This window comes from Lottia gigantea (assembly GCF_000327385.1).
Source record: "Lottia gigantea unplaced genomic scaffold LOTGIsca_12, whole genome shotgun sequence".
NCBI lineage: Eukaryota > Metazoa > Mollusca > Gastropoda > Lottiidae > Lottia > Lottia gigantea.
The window spans coordinates 1146748-1171505 of NW_008707225.1; the positions used below are offsets into that span (position 1 = coordinate 1146748).

The 24758-nt window shown below is 29.3% G+C and overlaps 2 protein-coding genes across 2 annotated transcripts in view; both read right to left on the reverse strand.

Annotated features, from left to right (window-relative positions):
- Positions 1 to 11957: 11957 nt before the first annotated feature.
- On the reverse strand, positions 11958 to 15917 carry LOTGIDRAFT_185567 (hypothetical protein). The gene is made up of 7 exons (XM_009048059.1): positions 15724 to 15917; positions 15003 to 15133; positions 14645 to 14721; positions 13730 to 13870; positions 13474 to 13550; positions 12992 to 13127; positions 11958 to 12208 (listed from the first exon to the last, which is right to left on the reverse strand). Exons 1-7 carry the CDS (start codon positions 15864 to 15866, stop codon positions 12014 to 12016), a joined length of 900 nt encoding a protein of 299 aa, XP_009046307.1. The 5' UTR covers positions 15867 to 15917; the 3' UTR covers positions 11958 to 12013.
- LOTGIDRAFT_110682 (hypothetical protein) overlaps positions 15720 to 24758 on the reverse strand; it is a gene marked incomplete at both ends in the record, with an annotated part of 17121 nt that continues 8082 nt past the window's right edge. The window contains 14 exons of the mRNA XM_009048060.1: positions 15720 to 15917; positions 16145 to 16252; positions 16714 to 16828; positions 18701 to 18762; positions 19065 to 19224; positions 19362 to 19479; positions 19806 to 19971; positions 20406 to 20487; positions 20905 to 21089; positions 21363 to 21538; positions 21842 to 21947; positions 22218 to 22265; positions 22541 to 22619; positions 22992 to 23304. Coding sequence (XP_009046308.1) covers positions 15720 to 15917; positions 16145 to 16252; positions 16714 to 16828; positions 18701 to 18762; positions 19065 to 19224; positions 19362 to 19479; positions 19806 to 19971; positions 20406 to 20487; positions 20905 to 21089; positions 21363 to 21538; positions 21842 to 21947; positions 22218 to 22265; positions 22541 to 22619; positions 22992 to 23304 — 1916 coding nt within the window. The remainder of the gene's footprint in view (positions 15918 to 16144; positions 16253 to 16713; positions 16829 to 18700; positions 18763 to 19064; positions 19225 to 19361; positions 19480 to 19805; positions 19972 to 20405; positions 20488 to 20904; positions 21090 to 21362; positions 21539 to 21841; positions 21948 to 22217; positions 22266 to 22540; positions 22620 to 22991; positions 23305 to 24758) is intronic.

A 24758-nucleotide genomic window follows, 5' to 3' on the forward strand; every position in this document is an offset into this window, starting at 1 on the left:
TCAAGGTTAACATCAGATATCAAGATATATGTCAGTAGATATTTGAGATCAAGGTTAACATCAGATATCAAGATAAATATCAGTAAATATTCGAGGTCAAGGTTAACATCATATATCGTGATAAATATCAGTAAATATTCGAGGTCAAGGTTAACATCAGATATCGTTATAAATATCAGTAAATATTTGAGATCAAGGTTAACTTAAGATATCTAGGTAAATAAAGTCTGTCCAATTACCTTAAAATTCCTTTTGTTTGATTTTCAGAAGGGTTCAACCATGGGAAATTACAAACTCTCACACCAAGTTTTATCAAAATCCATCAAGAAAACTGCTCTCTATCGTATCCACAATAAATTGAACGTGTTTTATAGAACAAGGGCAATTAAAGTATTTATCGATTTGTCTGAATTTCAATAGGGTTCATACTTTGGTGATTACGAACACTCACACTAAGTTTCGTCAAAATCAGTCTAGAAACCAACTCTCTATCGTGTCCACAACAATTGTGGACAGACAGACGTACAGACAGACAGAGGGGACGACAATACACAACCACATTATAAAAATCCCAGTAGATATTGAAGATCTGGGTAAACATCAGATATAGTGATAAAAATCAGAGTAAACATTGAAGATCTGGGTAAACATCGATTATAGTGATAGAATTAAATCACGATTCCGTTTACACGGTATCACACAATTTGATTGGATAACAGCGGTCACGTGCATTCGGTTAATATCTGTGTAAACGGAATGAAAATATAAGCTCCTCCCCTTAACGGACTATTTGCAGTGCGCTCTTTGCATTGTTTTGCAAATGTTTTTTTTTTTTTTTTTTTTTTTTTTTATCGAATTCTGGTCAGAGCGCCCAGCCAAAACTAAACATGCCACATAAATACTGTTAACATTTCTCCCGATAATGCCGCAAGACTAAATCTGATGAATGTATTTTCATGCATTTTTTTCCAACCGGAAATGACGTGGGACAAAATCCATTTTTTACGTTTTTGCTAATTTACGGCTCCAATTTTGATCGGATTTTGATCGATCTTTTTTTGTTAATAAGTTCGCGCTAACGGCTATAACCTAGCAATTAAAAAATTCTAAAATTTAAACTTTTGTCGCTGACTTTTTTAGTTTCATTTTTTGAGGTTTTTCACTTTTTTTCTAACTTCTACAATTTTATTTCGATCAATATGAAAACTTACAGATAGTTAGATATTTTGATTGCAAACTAAAATTAATTTTCAAAGTTTTGATATCACTTCCAGTTTTGACGTTATTCACTCATAAAGTTGAAATTTCAACTTCCGGAATTTTGCAGATATTTGAAAAATTCTCTTTGCAATTAGTTAGAGTACTCCCCATAAAGATGTTGGAATGAATAAATTTGACCCGGAAGTATAGGGTCAGACGCCATCTTGATACGTCTAAATTTTATAAAACTCAAAATGGGGCCTAAGGGGTAAAGCCGATTTGTGTGATGTTAAAGCTTAAAGAATCGATTGCTAACAAAACATAGGTAGCCGATTTTTGAATTTTGGCTTTGATTTTGTTTAATTTCTGGTTTTAATTTTTCAGTAATTGTCAAAACTGTTAATGCTTATATCTTGTTACCTTGACCTTTGGTGACCTTGTGACCTGCACAAATGTTGTGGCCCCTAACAAGATCTATCTAAAAATATATTTACCTTTGTCACGCGATGTTAAGTTCCGGTTCTAGAGCCATTTGAAAATCGCAATTTTTATCTTTAAAGAGCTCTGTCATGTGACCTAATTATCATACGACAAAATTTATGTCATTTCCTTAATGAGTGCGATTTCTTCTTTCTGAGGATATATCACACTTGATATATTGATCAATATTGCGCTTTTTAAAATTTTATATTTTTACACTGGCGTCTACAGTAACTGTGCGTAATTTGGTTTTTACCGTATAAACTCAAACTTTTAACGTATAACAACGAATATCTCATGATCTAATAATTGGAGATGCTTGAAATTTTGAACATCATTTAACATTGTACACATGATAGCAGACATAGCAAAAGTTTTGGATGGGCGTGGCACATCCGGGTTAGGATTACATATATATTACATATTTGTAATTTATCATAACTTGCAAAGTATACATTTTTCACCGATAACATTTTGCAGAAATGTAGGACACTTGTTTGGCCAATATCGTAGGAAGATAAATCTGTTTGGGCTTTTTGTTTTTAAAATGGGAATAGGTTTTACAATAGACTAAATTTTCATTTTTGACCTTCATCTTTGCTGACCTTAAACTTTTCAAGGTCAAAAGTCATTGAGCTATAATGTCAATTCATGTTTTGATCTATGATGTCCGACACCTATTTCCGTTTTTTTAGGCTTCCAAAAACAGCAATTTTCAAAACTTGTAAGGCTCATATCTCGTGACCTTGACATGTGGTTACTATGTCGCCTGAACAAAAGTCATAGCCCTTGACAACATCTATCACATGATGTCTTTGATTTTATTGTTACATCCGTTTTTATAGCCATTTGAATATTGCAAATAGGACAATAACCGAGTGCCAGGAATTTTCTTAAATGGTTGGAACATGGATTCCTATATTTCAAAATTTCTAAATATTGAAGAGACTAATCCAATTACACACAAAAAAATCAATTCTACAAAAGCAATTTTTAATTTTTTTAAAAAAGAAATTTAAAAAAGTGTTTGAATTGTATTGTTGACCAGTGAAAAGTTCTAAAAGAAACATATGGGATATATATTCTTGTAATTTACAGTATTATATTAGAAGGAAAATCTGTGAAAATACTCTGGTTTCATGAAACTTTTCTCATAGGTAGAATGAAATATACTATGCATCATTCTACCAGGATGCTACGCACTAACGTAAGGCTCTAGTTTTATCATTGAGTTTGATTGACGTGGCCACTACACAGAGTCGCTAGTTTTATCATTGAGTTTGATTGACGTGGCCACTACACAGAGTCGAGGTTAACGTATGGCTCTAGTTTTATCATTGAGTTTGATTGACGTGGCCACTATACAGAGTAGAGGTCGTTCGAAGGAACGTCATCAGAGCCGAAATCGACACATCACTGAATGATAAAGGTATTTTCTAAATTCCCTCAAATGTGCACACTCCAAATTCCAACAATATCATGAATTCTAGACTTATTTAGAACTCGTCTCTCAATAATTGAACTTCCAATTTGGGTGCTCTGTCAACTTTCGTGTAGCAGACAGTAGACTATAAATAGGTGACCTACTTATTTTTGATTGGCTGTTCTCAATGACGTCTCTATTGTTAGTATCAGTTAATTAACATTATGTTAAATTGTTATGTATTTATGTGCCAATTTGTTGTCTTAAGTTGTTGTTATATTATATAAATATTTTAACACATATTCGAGTTGATTTAATTATAAGGAATGACCTGAACATTTTTTCAGTTTATCGATTTATAAACAGAAAAAACCTGTGTAAACTTATGTATAAACCGCTATGCGGAGTAAATATTGAAGATCTGGGTAAACATCAGATATATTGATAAAAATCAGAGTAAATATTGAAGATCTGGGTAAACATTAGATAAAGTGATAAAAATCAGAGTACATATTGAAGATCAGGGTAAACATCAGATATATTGATAAAAATCAGAGTAAATATTGAAGATCTGGGTAAACATCAGATATATTGATAAAAATCAGAGTAAATATTGAAGATCTGGGTAAACATTAGATAAAGTGATAAAAATCAGAGTACATATTGAAGATCAGGGTAAACATCAGATATATTGATAAAAATCAGAGTAAATATTGAAGATCTGGGTAAACATCAGATATATTGATGAAAATCAGAGTAAATATTGAAGATCTGGGTAAACATTAGATAAAGTGATAAAAATCAGAGTAAATATTGAAGATCTGGGTAAACATCAGATATATTGATAAAAATCAGAGTAAGTATTGAAGATCTGGGTAAACATCAGATATATTGATAAAAATCAGAGTAAATATTGAAGATCTGGGTAAAAAACAGATATATTGATAAAAATCAGAGTAAATATTGAAGATCTGGGTAAACATCAGATATATTGATAAAAATCAGAGTAAATATTGAAGATCTGGGTAAACATTAGATATATTGATAAAAATCAGAGTAAATATTGAAGATCTGGGTAAACATCAGATATATTGATAAAAATCAGAGTAAATATTGAAGATTCGGGTAAACATCAGATATATTGATAAAAATCAGAGTACTTTCACTTTTTTGTATGCAATATAACTGGCTATTATTTATAAAAACCTTTTTTATAGTTGAAAATTGTCTCCCAAACTGAAAAACTTATAACTTTGGATCGTAAAGTGTCAGAATTGCCCAAGAAAAGTGTTTTAGAAGAACAAGGTCGTTTAACTCGTGATCTGAGAGAAAAGGTGAATAACCTTACACTTCAAATAAAGAATATGGATGGTGGAGCAGCTGTAACTCAATATGGTACTATCAATGCTATGGCAGGTCAGTTCAAATGAATAAATTAAGATTAAATGTTTATATGCATGAGTTACAAAAAATCAGTATCATTTGTTTGTACAGTATTGAAAATAGTGATTTTCTAAACTATTTATTTTCTGAAATTTATATAAATTTGTCAATTATCTGAATTATTTAAGGAATGAATGTGGATCTTGTTATCGTTATGGGGAAATAAACGCTGGTTTATCATTTGACAAGACAGATGACATTGGTTTATCTTTTCTGATAAAATACGCCAAAATGTTCTATTTTTTAATTGTAAAAATACCTGAAACTGTAGGTAAAATACTTGGGTCAATCCTTGTTTTCGTTTTCGATGTATTCATACGCCTTATTGTCACGTGACAAACTACAGTTATTGGAAAATAAAAGCCGGTTTGGCTAACTGGTTTATTGAAGGGAGTGATAGTAGAAATGTAAATATTACATAATAAATAAACCAAGTTCAGACAATATTGGTGAAACATTGGTAGAAGCTAATGAGCTTTAAAACATGAAGAAGTACATGTAAATCATAAGTGAGTAAGTATTTCATAATGAAAAGTGGTATCAGGTGTCTAGAAGAGTAAGCATGAGTAACAAACAGTGACCTGACCGACCAATTTCAACAGGCCAAAGGAGGTATCTGATGAAAATATATTAACAATTCAGGGGAGGGAATTGATCACAAATGATATTTTTTGACAAGAAAATTTTTGTTACCTACACAATATACAGATACAATAGAGAAGCATTCTAGAATGAAAAGTCCCATCATAATCTAAAAGAGAATTAGTTCAGATATAGGCACTGTCTTTGAGTAATATTCCACCACACTATTTTCGCTGGTTGTTTTCATGACTCTTGTGAAAGTATCATCAATTTAAGTCTGACGCACACGTTAGTCAACATCTCAGCCATTCATCACGAGTATTTGTTTCCTTTGAGAGACAGTCCTTCAAAAATCCTGTTTTAACACTACTTACAATAGACTAAGCGTGTGCGTCTGCTGTGAGACGATAGCTCAGTCAAGATTTTCAAGATTTATCATCTGTCATGTGATATTTTACCGCTAAAATGGTATCAAAAGCTTTCAATGAAATTCTTCAAGATGTTTGAAGTTTGGTTGGACTTTCCGAATCTTGATGCTTTTATAAGTAATAGAACACTTTTCCAATCAGTTCTTTAATGAAATATGAAACACATCCTTGGGCCTTATTCTGGAAAACAAAGATGGTTTTAGTGTTGCAATCATCTGAATTATTCTAAATGTTGTTTTATTATCCTACCAGATTAGTGTATTTCTTCTGGATTTTATCTTATTTAAGTTTTAAACCTATGCCTAACAACATGGCGCAGTGCTAGCAGTCACATGATAAGTTACATGACCTGTTCAGTTGAGCAAACAAGTGAGCCAAAGTTGGAACATGTACGGGGAAACAATATGGCTGAGACAATCGTGCGCAAGACTTTAAAATGAATTCTCACGAAGAGTGATAAGTGACACTCTTCATGAAGTTCAGAATTTATTTTCTAAAAGAATATGAAGGTGGTCATGAACAAGTGTTTATAAAGTGCACCAATTTTCTGATTTTTTATACGCCCACATAAAATGGGGGGTGTATATTGCCGTCACCCATGTCCGTCCGTCGGCCTGTCCGTCCACAATTGCTAGTAAACACTCTTCAAGGCACCCAAGGATGAACCCTACTGAAAATCAGAAAAATTGAAAAATATTAAGTATGAGCTATTGCCCTTGTTTTTGAAACGCTCGTAAACACTCTAGAAGGTGCAATTCTTGACGGATTTTGATGAAACTTGGTTTGAGGGTTTGTTATCACCCAAGGATGAAACCTATTGAAAATCAGAAAAATATTAAGTATGAGCTATTGCCCTTGTTTTTGAAACGCTCGTAAACACTCTAGAAGGTGTAATTCTTGATGGATTTTGACGAAACTTGGCATGAGTGTTTGTTATCACCCAAGGATGAACCCTATTTAAAATCAGAAAAATTGAAAAATATTTAATATGGGTTATTGCCCTTGTTTTTAAAAACGCCTTCAATTTTTAATTCGTAAACCCTTCTGAAGGCACAAATCTACACGGAGTTCGACGAAACTTGGTATGAGTGTTAGAAATCACCCAAGGATAAACCCTATTGATAATCAGAAAAATCGAAAAATAATTAGTGTGAGTTATTTTCCTTGTTCTTGAAAATGTGTTTTAATTTGTACCACGTAAACACTCTACAAGGCACAAATCTTGATGGATTTTGAGGAAACTTGGTGTGAATGTATGTAATAACCCAAGAATGAACCCTATTGAAAATCAGAAAAATCCAAAACATTAAGTGTGAGTTATTGACCTTGTTCTTGAAAACGCGTTCAATTTTTAGTTCGTAAACACTTTAGAAGGCATGATTCTTGACAGATTTTGATGAAACTTGGTAATATTATTCAGTATCGCCTCAAAAAAGAGGGGGTGTATGTCTGAAGGTTGAATATTTCATACTGGTACTGTACTGCCAAATATTTTATTTAAAATCAAAGCTGCCAGTGGGCGTATATTACCTTGCTTGGCAAGCTATCTCATTAATAGCATTGAATTGAAATATTACTTAAAAGAAAAATAAAAATACTTGTATTGCCTTCATAAAAAATTAGTCATCAAGCAAACATTTTTTGATGTGTATCAAAATGTTTGCAAAACTGTGACATAATTCTTATTTTATTTAGATGCATTTTCAAGTCAGTTATCTGCTCATGACAGACAGTTGGGAAACCATGATGTTAGAATAGCAGAAATGGATTTAAGATTTCAAATTATGGAGACAGCCAGCTATAATGGTGTTATTATTTGGAAGATTAAAGATTATTATAGAAGGAAACAGGATGCTGTAAATGGGAGAACCTTATCTCTATATTCCCAACCATTCTATACTAGTAAATATGGATACAAGATGTGTATTAGAACATATCTCAATGGAGATGGAATGGGTAAGAATACACATCTGAGTTTATTTTTTGTTGTCATGGGAGGAGAATTTGATTCTCTGTTGCCCTGGCCCTTTCAGCAGAAAGTCACTTTGTATATTCTGGATCAAAGTCGTGAAGGTCGTCACTTAAGTGATCATTTTCACCCTGATATCAGTAGTACAAGTTTTAGACGACCTACATCAGAGATGAATGTGGCATCAGGGTGTCCATTATTTGTCAGTCATAACGTACTGGAAAACAAAAGTAATAGTTATCTTAAAGATGACACCCTTTTTATACGCTGTAATGTTGATACTGGAGGTCTGGCGAATTTTTGATAGAGCAAGATATGATGATTACTTTATTATCTTGGTATATGTATATACATTTGGTGTTCATAAAAGCAGTGGAAAAAATTCTTCTCATATCAGTGAATACTTTTCTTTTGAAATGGTTCACAGACTGTGTTAAGGCTCTTGCTTGTTCATCTAAACTTTATGTGTATCGGGAACAATGATTTGATTTGTTTTGCACCATTCAAATTTTCAATCAGACGTCTATAGTTCTTGAAATTCCAATATAACTAGCTGTTTTATGAAATCATTATCGTAATATCTGTTATAGATTATATAAGAAACTTAATAGTCATGTTCACTCTAGAAGTTTTAAAGCCATTTAAAGCCTTAGAGCACATCAACACATAGCACTGAAACCACTTTGAACTGATCTCAAATCGCACTAGCGAAAACCAATTTCAAACTGATTTCAGCCCGCTAATTAATTCTCAATGTCCATCTACGGCCACTGTGCCAAAAGAACACAAATATAAAGTACAGTAGAAGCTGAATTCTTCCATTTGGCATGTCTTGATCATTTTGATTCGCGGGCACATCCATCTTGGAATGAATGACCTTCACTCTCTGTAAGAAGTTTAATTGGTATATACCCGGTCATAGCGCTCTCAATGTGACACATTTTGTTCGCATCAAATCGCTTCAGAGTGTAGTGTGAGCTACCAAATTGAATGTGCTTTAACGAAAGTGAATTCCGGAAATCAGTTTCATATAGCTTTCAGTGTGAATGCAGCATTTGATAGTGACATAAAATCCCAGTTTTAGCCCAATTGCAAGAAACAGACGTCTAAATGATTGAAAATTGGAAAATTGCAAATCGATGCTGACAGTGTTCTCAATACACATACAAAAGTTAGAAACCCTCTTTACAATTCATTTAAATTGACCTTTCTACCTAGTCCCTCACAGGTTTTTTTTTAGAAATACCCTCATAAAAGCTTAACTTCTGAAGATATTAATTTACGCTAGATGATAACTGGCTAAGATGTCAAGACTATGATATGAATTTTTCTCTCTTTTCTTATACCCTCTAAATGTGTATACATATACCATGTAGGAAATACTATGCCCACAATTTGTACCATAACCCTCAAGAATATAAGTTATATTTGCTATTATGTTGATTGTGTTTAACCATTATTTAGTTTACTGTCTACTACATATTGAAAGGGTGAGGACAAAATATTTTTGTCTGTTAAAAACAAACAAAAAAGTTTATTTTACGTGGTAAATTATTGTATTCTAAGCTGATAACAAGAGACTTATTAAATGACTCTTTCACCGTTTTATTATTAAAAAAGTTGCAGTACATTTGCATTATGACAGTCAACAATTTCATGCAAAGCATATGTAGTAACATCACATCACGAATAGGGGTTTTAACATGGTCTTATTACCCCGTATTAAACTAAGTCCACTACACTTCGTTTTGGAGGCATGGAAATCAGATTGGTGAAATTTAAATCTGATAAGTCAGATTGGTAGAAGAGAAATTAGGTAAATGTAAACAAACAACAACACTGCTTTGCCGCCGCCCGTTTGAAGAGATAAGAACACATTCTGTCCAAGTAAATAATCCAAAGTAAGGTTTGATTTTCTTCTCGGCTTTAATTCTCGTACGAAAATCTTTCTCAATCTGTACCGTACATATTCATCAAAATATATAATGCCACTATGCTTTCATTTTGTTAAAGTTCGCAAACAAAGCGCTTAATTAACGAGTGATTTGTTTTGATTGGCTGCAATTTGCTACCAATACAGTAGGGGGTTTGGTTTGAACACGATGATGTTAAAATTAAGACATTTTAATAAACCTTTGCTTGATTTTTATACATAAGATGGGCGTATATTGTAATCACCCTGTCCGTGCGTCCGTTCACATTTGGTTCGTGCTCACTCTACAGGCAACAATTCTTTACAGATTCTTTTGATTTTGTGTGTCAATGTCATTATGAAGATGATCCCTATCGATTTTCGTGATGATCTGATAATTTTTCACCGAAATATTGTGTCTGACTTGACGTTTCACTCTATTAGCTATATTGTGCGACTTGTGTTCAATCATTTCTGACAGCCGCCAGTATATTACCTTGCCTGGCAAGCTATCGTTGATTTTCCCAAGGCTTTGTTCAATTCCTGAATATAGTGATCATTAAATCTTGCTGCTTTGACCGTACAACATTTTATCATTATATTTGCATTTACTTAAATTATCTATTTGTTATTTTGCTTTATTAGTTAAAATATTGACTGCTATTCCAGAGTGTACTGTGTTTAAAAAATGCACAAATTTTATATTTTTTGTGTTTATTTCTCACACATTTACTCAATAATAGACATATATTGCTAAAATATGAATTTCTCATAAAATGTTATAAGTTTCTTGATACAAGTTTTGACGTTATTGTCAATGTATTTAAACATCCAGTATACAAAGTACAATGATTTTGAAAAGTAATGATGATAAGAAATGCATTGGTGGATTAAGAAGTCTATTTTTATCAACACGATATGCTTGAGATTTCATTAACAAGGCAATAACATTTAAAATATTTCATTTGTTACTTCATTATTTTTAGAATCTTCAGAATGTGACAATCGCGATTCATTTATTGGAGAAGTAAAGAGAAAAAATAGTAGACATTTGTAAAAATACTAACAATTTTGTCCCTATTAATTGAGAACATAATTGTGGAAAAAATCTCAAATTTTCAAAGTCAGAAATGATCTTTTGCAAATTTTTATGTGAAAATCATACTTGGAAAATGAACACAATTTCTTATACACACAAGGATTCTGTGTTATTTGTTATTAAAGGGGGGCTAAGAATTAATTGTGCTGATACATGATGATTATTTTTATCCAATGCAATGCACCGATAAGAAAGAAAGAATCGCTGTTCATCAATTCTTCGTTGTTGCAGCCCTAGTTATTGCCGTTGTTCTTGAAAACACGTTTAATTTTTTTTATTTATTTGGTAATGGACACTATAGACAGTTGGTTTCTTGATGGATTTTGATAAAATTTGGTGACGATTTTACAAAGTCAAGGGCAATAACTCAAAAACCATTCATCGGAAAATCGTCAAATTCGAACTTGACTGCTATCTTATTAATATCCCAATGCTCACACCAACTTTCATCAAAATCCATTGAAAATTGTAGCTTCTATTGTGCCTAAAAAAAAATTTTGACGCGATTTTAACTGAAAAACCGTTCATCAGATTTTGAGTTATTGCCGTAGACTTAGTCATGAAAAAAGACATCAAATTAAGATAATATAAAAAAATAAAAAATAGTTTTCAAGACATAATATAATAATGTACAGTCTATAGACATAATAATAGAGATCTTATTTATGAGAAATATAAAAAAAAAAAAGGGAAATTAAAAAAAAAAATACCTACCCAACCCCACTGCATTTCGAAATAAACAAATCACCTGACCTGTCATTCTTGTGACTATGATGAAAACAACTGCACAGTGAACATACAATTCTTTTTTTTTTATCCTGCTCAAATTCCTACTTCCACCTCCCCGTGGTGAGCAGGGGGTCATTATACAAACGGAAGAGGTATAGACTTTAAGGCATGGACCCCAACAAGATTATAAAAGGATGGAGCATTTCTGATCATTGTTATTTTTCAAAATATATTGTTCCTCTTAGTAACGGTAGTATCATTTTAAGTATAATTGAACATAAATAGTTGTCTGAAACATATATTTTGTACATGTAATATCTGTATATTTTTGTATAAATCGGGGCTGAATGCATATTACCTAAGAATAGTACTAAATATAAATATAGTTTAAGTAGATCAACACTGTTAATATATACTGCCAACATGTTTCAATTCCATATTTTCAAGGCATAGTAACAACGATATGATGCCATGAAATTGTCTTTGGGAGTTCTTAGTAATATTTATAACTGGCATCCATTTGTATTTTCTAAGGAAAACAGTTTTAATGTAACAACCAGATGGCAATTATTTTATCTTACTTATATTATTATCCCCAAACTAAATTTCACTCCATCAGCAAGTCTGATCTTCTATACAAAATTCTGGGGACTGACATATTAGATTTAAAATCCCAAAATAACTAGGTCACTAGAGGTCTATAACATCTTTTATATCATACAAATTAAGTTATAAAAATAATAATGTACTATGAATCTTTTGAAAATGCAAAGTTTGATAATTTTGAGTTAGTTTGTTGTGACAAAGGTTTTTTCACAATATCAGCATTAATATTTGACTTTTTATTACTGGTTATTTCTTCTTCTTCACGTTTGCGTTTTTTCAGCTCACAGTTTTCATTTGCCCCTGATGATTTCATTTCTTTTGCCTTTTGAATCCATATCTAAAATTAACATACATACTGTTATTCTTGTGATTTTGTAATTTAAGAAACAAGTTTTTTCTTTTAATTTTAGTAAAATATATGTTCTTATGCTTAGGATTAATTGTCTTGTTAGAAATAGATTGATAGTGGTTGGGAAATGTATAGAAAATATAGCTTTTGCCTTTTGAATCCATATCTAAAAAATTAACATAAATACTGTTATTCGTGTGATTTTGTAATTTATGAAACAAGTTAATATTTTTGTTTTAATTTTAGTAAAATATGTTCTTATGCTTAGGATTAATTGTCTTTTTAGAAATAGATTGATAGTGGTTGGGAAATGTATAGAAAATATAGCTTTACTATACTCCCATTAACTCCAAGTTACTTGTGGAGGAGTGAGGTGAGATGCCAATTTCAGAATGTAAACAAAAGGAACAATCACAGCCCTTATTGCTCTGGTCCTATGTTTTAAATGGTGAAAAACTGTCATAATTCTTGCACGGAACAAATTATCAGATGTCAACAAAGTGTGTGATGACTATATATATATACCCGACATAAACCCAATGCCTTTATTGCTTTTCTCTATCACATTTTTATCTCTCCATATTTTGAAAAAACTTCCTGAAACTTAGTACAATTGAACTGATATTTATTCTTATCTGGGTCTGATTCGAAACTTACACAAAGTCTGTGGTTTTGTTAGACTGCCTCAAAAATTAAGTGGACTGGTTGTTTTGTGTTTTAAATCAGTCCTGGTTGAGCACAGTTGATATTTCTACTCTATTATTGACTGACCTGTCTATCATCTTTAGTTAATGCTCTATATTTCTCAGCTGCCATTATACCAAACCCTTCATCATCTAGTTCAGGACTTTCTTCCTTTAAATCATCTTTATTTTCTTCTAACCACAATTCAAAAGCATTAGGTGTTCTAATGAAATGAAATTAAGCAAAGACAGTGATGAATAAATTATTTTATTCTGGATGTCAGTATTTAGCCTAAAAGTAATATCCTTAATGTTATATTGATCATCTACTTGGCCTGGAAATTGGGCGTAAAATCTTAATTTTGGTCATATTCTTATCTTGAGATGATTGATGTTTGTATCATCAGATTGGTCAATCACTAAAATGGATTTTATTTATAGTTTAATTATCTAATGAATTAAATTAATTATCTCTGTATTTAAGATTAAGAAAAAAGTAAACTAATATTTGAATAGGAAATCAAGGTTTAAATTTCAATAATAACTAAGTTAAACATAGGATAGACTTACTTTTTAGAAACTTTATCTGTTTCAGTTTTATTCACTTTGTCTCCTTTGGCAGTAAATATTTTAGTCTGTGATGGTACCTACAGATTGAAATGGTACAGAAACATTCCTTATATATCTAATGCTTTATGAGGACAAAAAGAAAACTCAAAAAACATCAATTCTGAAAAATTTCCATTTAAAATAAATGTCAAATGGCCAAACTTTTCAGTTTTCCATAAAAGAAAATTATACAAATACAAATATTTCCTTTATTTACCTTTTTCTGGTTAGATTTAGATATTTTGGTAGTAATGGGCATGAATGGGGATGATTTTGTTTTCTCAATTTTCTTATTCATTCCATCAAATATCTGTGTTCCTTTAACATTCTGTTTCTTAATCTTTTCTTGGGTACTGACCTTGAATGAATATAACTTACAATAAGTATTGCTCGTCAAATCATCATTGGAACATTGAAATAGTCAGTTGTCTGAAGATTGCACAGCGTAAAACTTTGGGTAACAACATATATCAGGCTCTGTTGTAATATTTCTAGTTCACAGCACATTTTAAATCCACTTTTTTTTGTAGGTCAAAAATTTTTTTTTGCTCAAATTTGTGAAAACTATACACCAAAATCTACAGAAATGTATCCCTTAACTTATCTGAAAGTTTTGAATAAAAAAATCCTACTGATAATTTTTTAATGCCAAAACTAATTAAACAGTTTACGTAATCTTTCAAAGTTCGTAGAGCTTTTGAGAAGTTGTTAGAAAAATACTGTACTGATTTAAGTGAAATAAATGACTTATTGTAGAGAAATATGTCTCCTCCTTTTTTGAAGGGTTCAAGTTATAATATCGACTCATTATTAAGCCAAACACCAAAACTAGGTCAAACTGCTTGATTAACAATTAGTACTCTCCATTTTTAATCAACCCTTTTAAAACAAAGTCAGTTTGATCAAGTTGATACGTAAATATAAATAACATACTTTAGAAATATTTTCAGGTATACTTTACGATGGTTTTGATAATGTTTTACAAAAAAAGCGGAATGCTTTTAAGTACAAAAATCTTCAATATGGTAAACAGACCATGCTTACTCCTCTTAAAAAAAAAGGGAATGAGATGTAGATTTGCATTATAATCAGACTGGATGATGGTCATGTAATCGAAAATACTAATGAATACCTTAAATGGATTAGATCTTCCAACTATAGTAGGTGGTGCAGGTTTTGATGGTTTAGATTTTGATCCTATCAGTAGACCTTAAAAAAATCGTACTTGAATGTTGAAACAAAATAAAATTGAATGAAAGAAATGAGTCTAATAAAATCATATTTTCACATAAAATTTATCATTACCTGACAATCTGAAGAAATTTATACCTAAGAAAGGGATTGAAAACCAAACATTACCTCATTAATGATTTAAAAATTTCTCTATGCTCAAGAACAACCAAAGACAGAATATATTTTTAAAATTGTATTTTTCTTATTACAAGAAATATTTCAACCATCATGTCATTTCCATAGATGATAAAACTTACCAACTGGTTTTTCTTCTTCTTCATCATTATCATCTTCATTTATAGTTTCTTCTTCTTCCTCATTTTCTTCTTCCATCTCCTCTTCATTATTATCATTATGACCATTGGCATTAGACCAGTCTGTTATTTCACTGCAATAATGATAAATAATGGTTAATTAAGATAAATAATGGTAATGTTATCTTTCTGTGATGAATAGTTTTAATGTTACATGTATCTTATTAATAATGACAAATAATGGTAATGTTATCTTTCTGCAAGAATAATAGTTCATATATCTCAATAATAATGATAAATAATTGCAATATTATCCTTCTGTAAGTGTGATAAATAGTTGAAATGATACATGTATTTAATAATAAAGATAAATATCATGATGTAATATCATCTTACTAGGAATTATAAATACTTTGAATGATAAATAGTTCTAATGTTACATGTATCTAATTAATAAAGGTAAGTCATAGTAAAGTTATCTTTCTTGGTAATGATAAAAGAGTTCTAGTGTTACATGTATCTAAATAATAATGGCAAGTAATGGTAATGTTATCTTTTCTAAGGAATAATAAATAGTTTTAATGTTTCATGTATCTCACCAATAATGTTATGTTATCTCTCTATATTAATGATAAATAAAAGTAATGTCAATAGATGTGCCACACGTCATACAAAGTAAACAGTGTTTTGAAAAGTCATAAAGTGATGTTGACCCATTACTCACTTGGTATGTAATAAATTATCTTCTTCAATTTCATCTTCTTCTTGTGTTTTTTCTTGAGCTAACTGACTAATTCTTTCTGCTAGTTGTAATTTACGAACTCTACTGGCATATTTTATAGCCAATTGTAAAGTGTTTTCAGACATTAATTTACATACTTCTATAGCTCTATGTTCTCTGTCAGCTTTAGCTGATAACTGTTAATATACATATACAGATATCAAATCAGTGTTTTTGATGTCGAAGATTGAGTTAAAAAAAAAAAAACATACAAGAAGTTTCATTCTTCAAATACACTGTTTAAAGTTTATATTTCTCCATATTCAAGAGTTGATTTGGGTCTTGAATATATTTATTAAGTAGTCTTCTGAGATAGATGGAGTAACCTCCACACCAGATGAAATAAGAATGATATGCTACTTACAGCAAATAATTTCATCAAAGCACCTTCTGATTCCTTCAATATATCATCTCTGTCATAACTATTTACTGGTAGATTATAACTAAATATTCTATTTCTCCATAAACATTCCTTAAATATTACACATTATTTCATTAGAAAATGAAGTACCGGTATATTTAAAAAATGAGGTCTACACCAGACCTAGTCTCAACAGCACTGGCTGTGCCTTTGGAATTAAATTCAGTGTTTAACCCACTCCAATATGAAATTCAGTGATTGAACACATTGGCATAAACAAAATTATGATCTAAAGGTGACACTGCTAAAAGAGATGAAAGCAAAGAGTTTCATAATGTCAAGCATTGAAAGCCAAATTAGCCATTGCTGGCTACCAGCATTGCTCATATCCTGAATTAAACTAACATATCAATTCTGCTGATTTGGTTGAATATACCCATGTCATATTAATTGATAATTGATATTCTCAGACACAGGGCTGCCCTAATATGAACACATTTGAAAGGTCGGGTCAAATTGGAAATCAATTTAACTTCAGAAAATACTGTAGACTTCGAATTTGAAATAAATACCTCATATTGTGACTTCTCTGTGGTCATTTCACATAATGGTAATTGGTATGGTAATATAGCTACAGCAGGACGGGGTAATGTTGGTGGATAGCGTGATCCTTTACATGGTATACATCTAAAATATAACATTAATACAATTATCCTTAACATGGTATAATAATACATCTAAAATATAACATAAAAACAATTATCTTTAACATGGTATAATAATACATCTAAAATATAACATGGTATAATAATACATCTAAAATATAACATTAATACAATTATCTTTAACATGGTATAATAATACATCTAAAATATAACATTAATACAATTATCTTTAACATGGTATAATAATACATCTTAAACATATCATTAATACAATTATCTTTAACATAGTATACATAATACATCTAAAATATAACATTAATACAATTATCTTTAACATGGTATAATAATACATCTTAAATATATCATTAATACAATTATCTTTAACATAGTATACATAATTCATCTTCAATATAACATTAATACAATTATCTTTAACATAGTATACATAATACATCTTCAATATATCATTAATACAATTATCTTTAACATGGTATAATAATACATCTTAAATATATCATTAATACAATTATCTTTAACATGGTATAATAATACATCTTAAACATATCATTAATACAATTATCTTTAACATAGTATACATAATACATCTAAAATATAACATTAATACAATTATCTTTAACATGGTATAATAATACATCTTAAATATATCATTAATACAATTATCTTTAACATAGTATACATAATTCATCTTCAATATAACATTAATACAATTATCTTTAACATAGTATACATAATACATCTTCAATATATCATTAATACAATTATCTTTAACATGGTATAATAATACATCTTAAATATATCATTAATACAATTATCTTTAACATAGTAAACATAATTCATCTTCAATATAACATTAATACAATTATCTTTAACATAGTATACATAATACATCTAAAGTATAACATTAATACAATTATCTTTAACATGGTATAAAACTAAAACATTAATACAATTATCTTTAACATAGTATAGCTAATACATCTAAAATATAACATTAATACAATTATCTTTAACATGGTATAATAATACATCTAAAATATAACATTAATACAATTATCTTTAATATGGTATAATAATACATCTAAAATATAACATTAATACAATTATCTTTAACATGGTATAATAATACATCTAAAATATAACATTAATACAATTATCTTTAACATGGTATAATAATACATCTTAAATATATCATTAATACAATTATCTTTAACATAGTATACATAATACATCTAAAATATAACATTAATACAATTATCTTTAACATAGTATAGCTAATACATCTAATACATCTAAAATATAACATTAATACAATTATCTTTAACATGGTATAATAATACATCTAAAATATAACATTAATACAATTATCTTTAACATGGTATAATAATACATCTTAAATATATCATTAATACAATTATCTTTAACATGGTATAATAATACATCTTAAATATATCATTAATACAATTATCTTTAACATAGTATACATAATACATCTAAAATATAACATTAATACAATTATCTTTAACATAGTATAGCTAATACATCTAATACATCTAAAATATAACATTAATACAATTATCTTTAACATGGTATAATAATACATCTAAAATATAACATTAATACAATTATCTTTAACATGGTATAATAATACATCTTAAATATATCATTAATACAATTATCTTTAACATAGTATACATAATGCATCTTCAATATAACATTAATACATCTAAAGTATAACATTAATACAATTATCTTTAACATAGTATAATAATACATCTAAAATATATCATAAATACTATTATCTTCAAGATGGAATACATCTAAAACATTAATGTTAATTAAACCTTATAAATTTGTAGCAAACTATAGCACTCACCTTAATTGTTGTGGACTTTCATGAAGACTGACAATCCAATAATGATCAGATTTACCTTTAGCCTGTAAATAAATCATAGTTACTTACAAATAATTCAAGGTACATGTACAATTCTAGATAATATTGTTAGATATTTCATCAAAATAGTCATACCATAACATATAATCTAATTTAGGTATGATATTGTTACTTCAAGGTACATGTATGAAGATACATAATAAGTAACCACTAAAATAATGTCCTTGTCTGACAAATCTGGCCATACATGTTCCTCCTATGTGATAAGCAGACTGGATATTCTATTCTTAATTCTTAGTATTGCCTTTGTCAAAGTTAATCTGGAGAAACGTGGCACAAGACTTACATGATCTTTAGTATTGGCAACTTGTGTCCATTGTAAACCTATTGATGTATTATAAATACGTAATATACCTAATGAATCCATAGAGATCAAACACATAGGTTTAGTGGAATTGCAGGAACCACAGACACCTGATTGAAAATTTGAATGGTGCAAATTAATGCTATCAGTGTCCTCGATAAACATACAAAATTTAGAAAAACCTTTTTACAATCCCTATGAGTGCTTCTGAAGCCAAAAAATTCATTTGTTTGTTATAAAACATAATTGTTTCTCCATTCAAATAAATAAAAAACTTACCCAATCCATGTGAGTGTTGATTTAGGAGATAGTGGTAGTGTTAAATTATTAAATATTGTTTTAACATTGCGTCCTATAGATAATAATGTCACACCCAATAATTGATCACCTACTATACCTACAATACATACAAATTTATAATACTTACATCATAATTAGAAGAAATTAGGAGAAAGAGCTACATTTCTGCAACTGATTGAGTCATAAAATAATAACAAAAGATGGGGACAATATACATCAGTAGTCATCTTTCACAATTCAAATTACATTTACTCATGAAATCAAAGGGATTCAAAAGGGATTTTATACTTGTTTTTGTATATGCTTATCAGTTAAAGCTTTTATTAGCACCTTTACAGTTTCCTGTCTAAAGTCTGTGTTCAAATCTTGATCAAATCATACTACTACGACACTATTGCAAAAACCATTTGGACTGAAACTTACCCATTCCTTTATGGTAGACAATAATCAGTTTGTTATTTTTAGCTGCCATGGTAATGATAGGACCTGGTATAGTCAATATATCAAGTTGAATACCAGCTATAGTAAATAATCTAATGTTACGTAATGAGGTACCAATAGCTAACCAGTTATCACCTATAGTTACTGCCTACAAATAACATAATCATAATAATGCATAATGAGGTACCAATAGCTAACCAGTTATCACCTATAGTTACTGCCTACAAATAACATAATCATAATAATGCATAATGAGGTACCAATAGCTAACCAGTTATCACCTATAGTTACTGCCTACAAATAACATAATCATAATAATGCATAATGAGGTACCAATAGCTAACCAGTTATCACCTATAGTTACTGCCTACAAATAACATAATCATAATAATGCATAATGTGTTGCAATATGGTATTATTTTCTGGGTACCAAATTCGTCCGTTTATCATTGAATGGCAATTGTGAGGAGTAAATTCATGGTTAGCTATTTTTTTCAAAGTATTTAAGTACTCAAAACAATTATAAAAAAATTATACTAGTACTGCACAACGTAATATAAGTGAACAATGTATTATTAATACCTGAATATCTTCATCATCATCCATTGTAACTGTCCATTCTTTACAATTATCCCAGGATCCAAAATGGAGACATGTTAATTTACTGAAGTGTAATAAATACAAATTACTCTGATGCTAACCAAATTTCTCACACATGGTAACTATACATCAATAACATCTATTGTCTCTCCTTAGGAATTATCAACAATTGCAGACAGAGTTATGAGTCTTACAGACAATAACTGCACCTTATTATTAATAATAACCTGTTAGTGATCATTGCTAATTGATATCAGTCAAACATACACAGTATTTTTTTTTTTTTTTCTTAAATTGTAAAAGAGCTCAAATTTAAATTTAAATTTTGAAAGTGTGACAGACGCCTAAATCAAGCCATTTTGGCTGCTAAAGCAAATTTTAGATGACAATATCCCTTTAAGATAGAATGAGTACTTAATAATTCCTGGTTTTAATTGAATTTTTGAACTTACACTTAATAAAACTATCAAAATAAAAATACCTTGGATTACCATCTTCACCTTGAGAGGCTAAAACAACAGCTTGTGATGACAAGTCTCCTATGGTATAATCCATGTTATTGGTGATATGCATAGGATGATGTGTAGAGGAATCATGAAATTCTATATCTATTGATGTTTCTTCATCTGTATTATACTGTCTGATTATACCAATACTATTCCATTTCTGTATAATATACATAGTACTGCATTGGTTTAAAGTTAGTTCGCATATGCATTCATTGAACTGCATAATTGCAAATACAGGATGGATTTTTCTTTATCAAATTAAAAAATTTTAAAATTCATTTCATTACAACAAGAAACTCAAAATATTACTAAATGAAACTATAATATTTTTATACACAAGGAAAAAAATATCAGAACTATTAGATAATGTCTTTTCATAGTAATACTGCTGGATGTATAAATTGAAGAGAAATATACAAATGTAACCTACCATAAATCTACTAGAGAGATGTAATGGTGTAGAAGCTGATTGAAATGGTTTTTGTAATGGGGTAGGTTTATAACTATCTGTAATAGGTCTAACTGGTGGTATAACAGAACTGACAATACTACTTTTATCATCATCAATGTCATTTTTAACATCTTGTAAGAAATCTACAAAATATACTTTAAATGTTAAATTATAGATATTATCATATGTGAAGGAAATATATTACACTGTGAGACATTTCTTTTCAGATTAAGAATATAATAAGTCTGTTAATGCCTTGATCAAAATTATCCCATTACCCCATACATATCGTGACCCTTGAATTGTGATATGTATCATATTATGGCATGATTGGCAATACCCAGCAAACCTTACAACATGGTACTAGTAATATTTCCTTAAGAAAAATATGAACATATACTTACCATCATCACTGTCATCATCCAAGGGTTTTAATGGTTTAGATGTTGATGTAAAACCATCTTCACTAGCTTCATTATCTAATATACATTGTTTATCAGCAGTAGCTTGTATTAACATATCATCATCATCATCAAATACACCTTCAAACTCTCCTTCTGTAGTCTGCACTACTTCCTGTAATATAATCTATATACTCTTAATTCCAAGGGTAACAATCAGCATTTCCCAGGTTTGATTTGGGCTTTGAAAAGGGAAATAGCCTACAGAAGTACTAAAACAGTATGAAAATCAAATATACATCAAACAAGAAGTGCTGCAACAAGAACTTTCAAGATAAGGTGAGTCGTCCATGTAACTTTCAAATGTGGATAATTATGGATATACAAGGAATCCCTGAAGGATAAGAAGACTAAAATTAAATAAATATCTTACTTGATTATCAGTTTCCGATACAGCTTCATCAATTACGCCTAACTGGCCCTGAAAGCATATATAAACATCCAGATTAATATTCTAGTTACATTAATAATTTTCACTTAAAAGTAATAAATATTCCAGAAGTATCTGTCCATAATAGTTCTTTGTATGGAGTAATTAAAATTTGCTGAAGTTCATTCATTAAATATAATATGAATTTGTTAAAAAGCTTAATGTGCTAGATGTTATTATTATTAATATTTCAGTGAGTTGGCACTCTAACTAGATAGTTATGCATCAGAAATAATGAAAATTTGTAATAAAAAGAATCAACTTACCTTAACATCACAGAAAGCAATCTGATTATTTTCAGAAGGGTTCCAAGCAATAGCTGTTATCTTTAAATTCTTTTCATGGCTGTGACTAAACATATATATAATAGCAACTATTAAAATTGTCAAGATTAGTTCTTGTATAGTTGATGGCAATACAGTTCAAAATATGGAAGAAAACAAACAAAGAGCTCACATGGACACTGATTGAAACAAGTACAGAGCTAAGAACTTTACCAAAAATATACCATGCCATACAGTCAAGAATCTTAGTCCTTTACAATAGACAAGAGATAATGCTATGTAGAATGTTTTTCAATATAGCTTTTGATCTCAATATTCCTCCTCTGTCAAAACAGTATATATGATAATACTGATATTCATGTAGCATCAAAATATAATATTACTAAAAAAGAGATGAATAATGTATAAACATTTTAGGTGTTATTCAAAGGACATGTACCTTGTAAGGAATCTGTTTTTCTTCCAATCTATTATAGCAATCAACCCATCATTACATCCAATAGCTAAATATTGTTGATCTTTATTAATACACATTACATTAATACTCTGAAATATGACACATATTAATTCATCAATAGCTAAATATTGTTGATCTTCATTAATACACATTACATTAATACTCTGAAATATAACACACATTAATTCATCAATACATCCAATAGCTAAATATTGTTGATCTTTATTGATACACATTACATTAATACTCTGAAATATAACACACATTAATTCATCAATACATCCAATAGCTAAATATTGTTGATCTTTATTGATACATATCACATTAATACTCTGAAATATAACACATATTAATTCATCAATACATCCAATAGCTAAATTTTGTTGATCTTTATTAATACACATTACATTAATACTCTGAAATATAACACACATTAATTCATCAATACATCCAATAGCTAAATATTGTTGATCTTTATTGATACACATCACATTAATACTCTGAAATATAACACACATTAATTCATCAATACATCCAATAGCTAAATATTGTTGATCTTTATTGATACACATCACATTAATACTCTGAAATATAACACATATTAATTCATCAATACATCCAATAGCTAAATATTGTTGATCTTTATTAATACACATTACATTAATACTCTGAAATATAACACACATTAATTCATCGATACATCCAATAGCTAAATATTGTTGATCTTTATTGATACACATCACATTAATACTCTGAGATATAACACACATTAATTCATCAATACATCCAATAGCTAAATATTGTTGATCTTTATTGATACACATCACATTAATACTCTGAAATATAACACATATTAATTCATCAATACACCCAATAGCTAAATATTGTTGATCTTTATTGATACACATCACATTAATACTCTGAGATATAACACACATTTATTCATCAATACATCCAATAGCTAAATATTGTTGATCTTTATTGATACACATCACATTAATACTCTGAGATATAACACACATTAATTCATCAATACATCCAATAGCTAAATATTGTTGATCTTTATTGATACACATCACATTAATACTCTGCCACATAACACATATTAATTCATCAATACATCCAATAGCTAAATATTGTTGATCTTTATTAATACACATTACATTAATACTCTGAAATATAACACACATTAATTCATCAATACATCCAATAGCTAAATATTGTTGATCTTTATTAATACACATTACATTAATACTCTGAAATATAACACACATTAATTCATCAATACATCCAATAGCTAAATATTGTTGATCTTTATTGATACACATCACATTAATACTCTGAGATATAACACACATTTATTCATCAATACATCCAATAGCTAAATATTGTTGATCTTTATTGATACACATCACATTAATACTCTGAAATATAACACATATTAATTCATCAATACATCCAATAGCTAAATTTTGTTGATCTTTATTAATACACATTACATTAATACTCTGAAATATAACACACATTAATTCATCAATACATCCAATAGCTAAATATTGTTGATCTTTATTGATACACATCACATTAATACTCTGAAATATAACACATATTAATTCATCAATAGCTAAATATTGTTGATCTTTATTAATACACATTACATTAATACTCTGAGATATAACACATATTAATTCATCAATAGCTAAATATTGTTGATCTTTATTAATACACATTACATTACAGATT

What these genes read in the sequence shown, in the direction of transcription:
- LOTGIDRAFT_185567 (XM_009048059.1), bottom strand. Translation starts at nt 15,866, where the DNA reads ATGTCTGAAAACACTTTACAATTGGCTATAAAATATGCCAGTAGAGTT. An exon ending in GATAATTTATTACATACCAA is followed by an intron (nt 15,134 to 15,723) that starts GTGAGTAATGGG and finishes TCATTATTGCAG; the next exon opens with TGAAATAACAGACTGGTCTA. An exon ending in TAACTAAAGATGATAGACAG is followed by an intron (nt 12,209 to 12,991) that starts GTCAGTCAATAA and finishes TGTTAATTTTAG; the next exon opens with ATATGGATTCAAAAGGCAAA.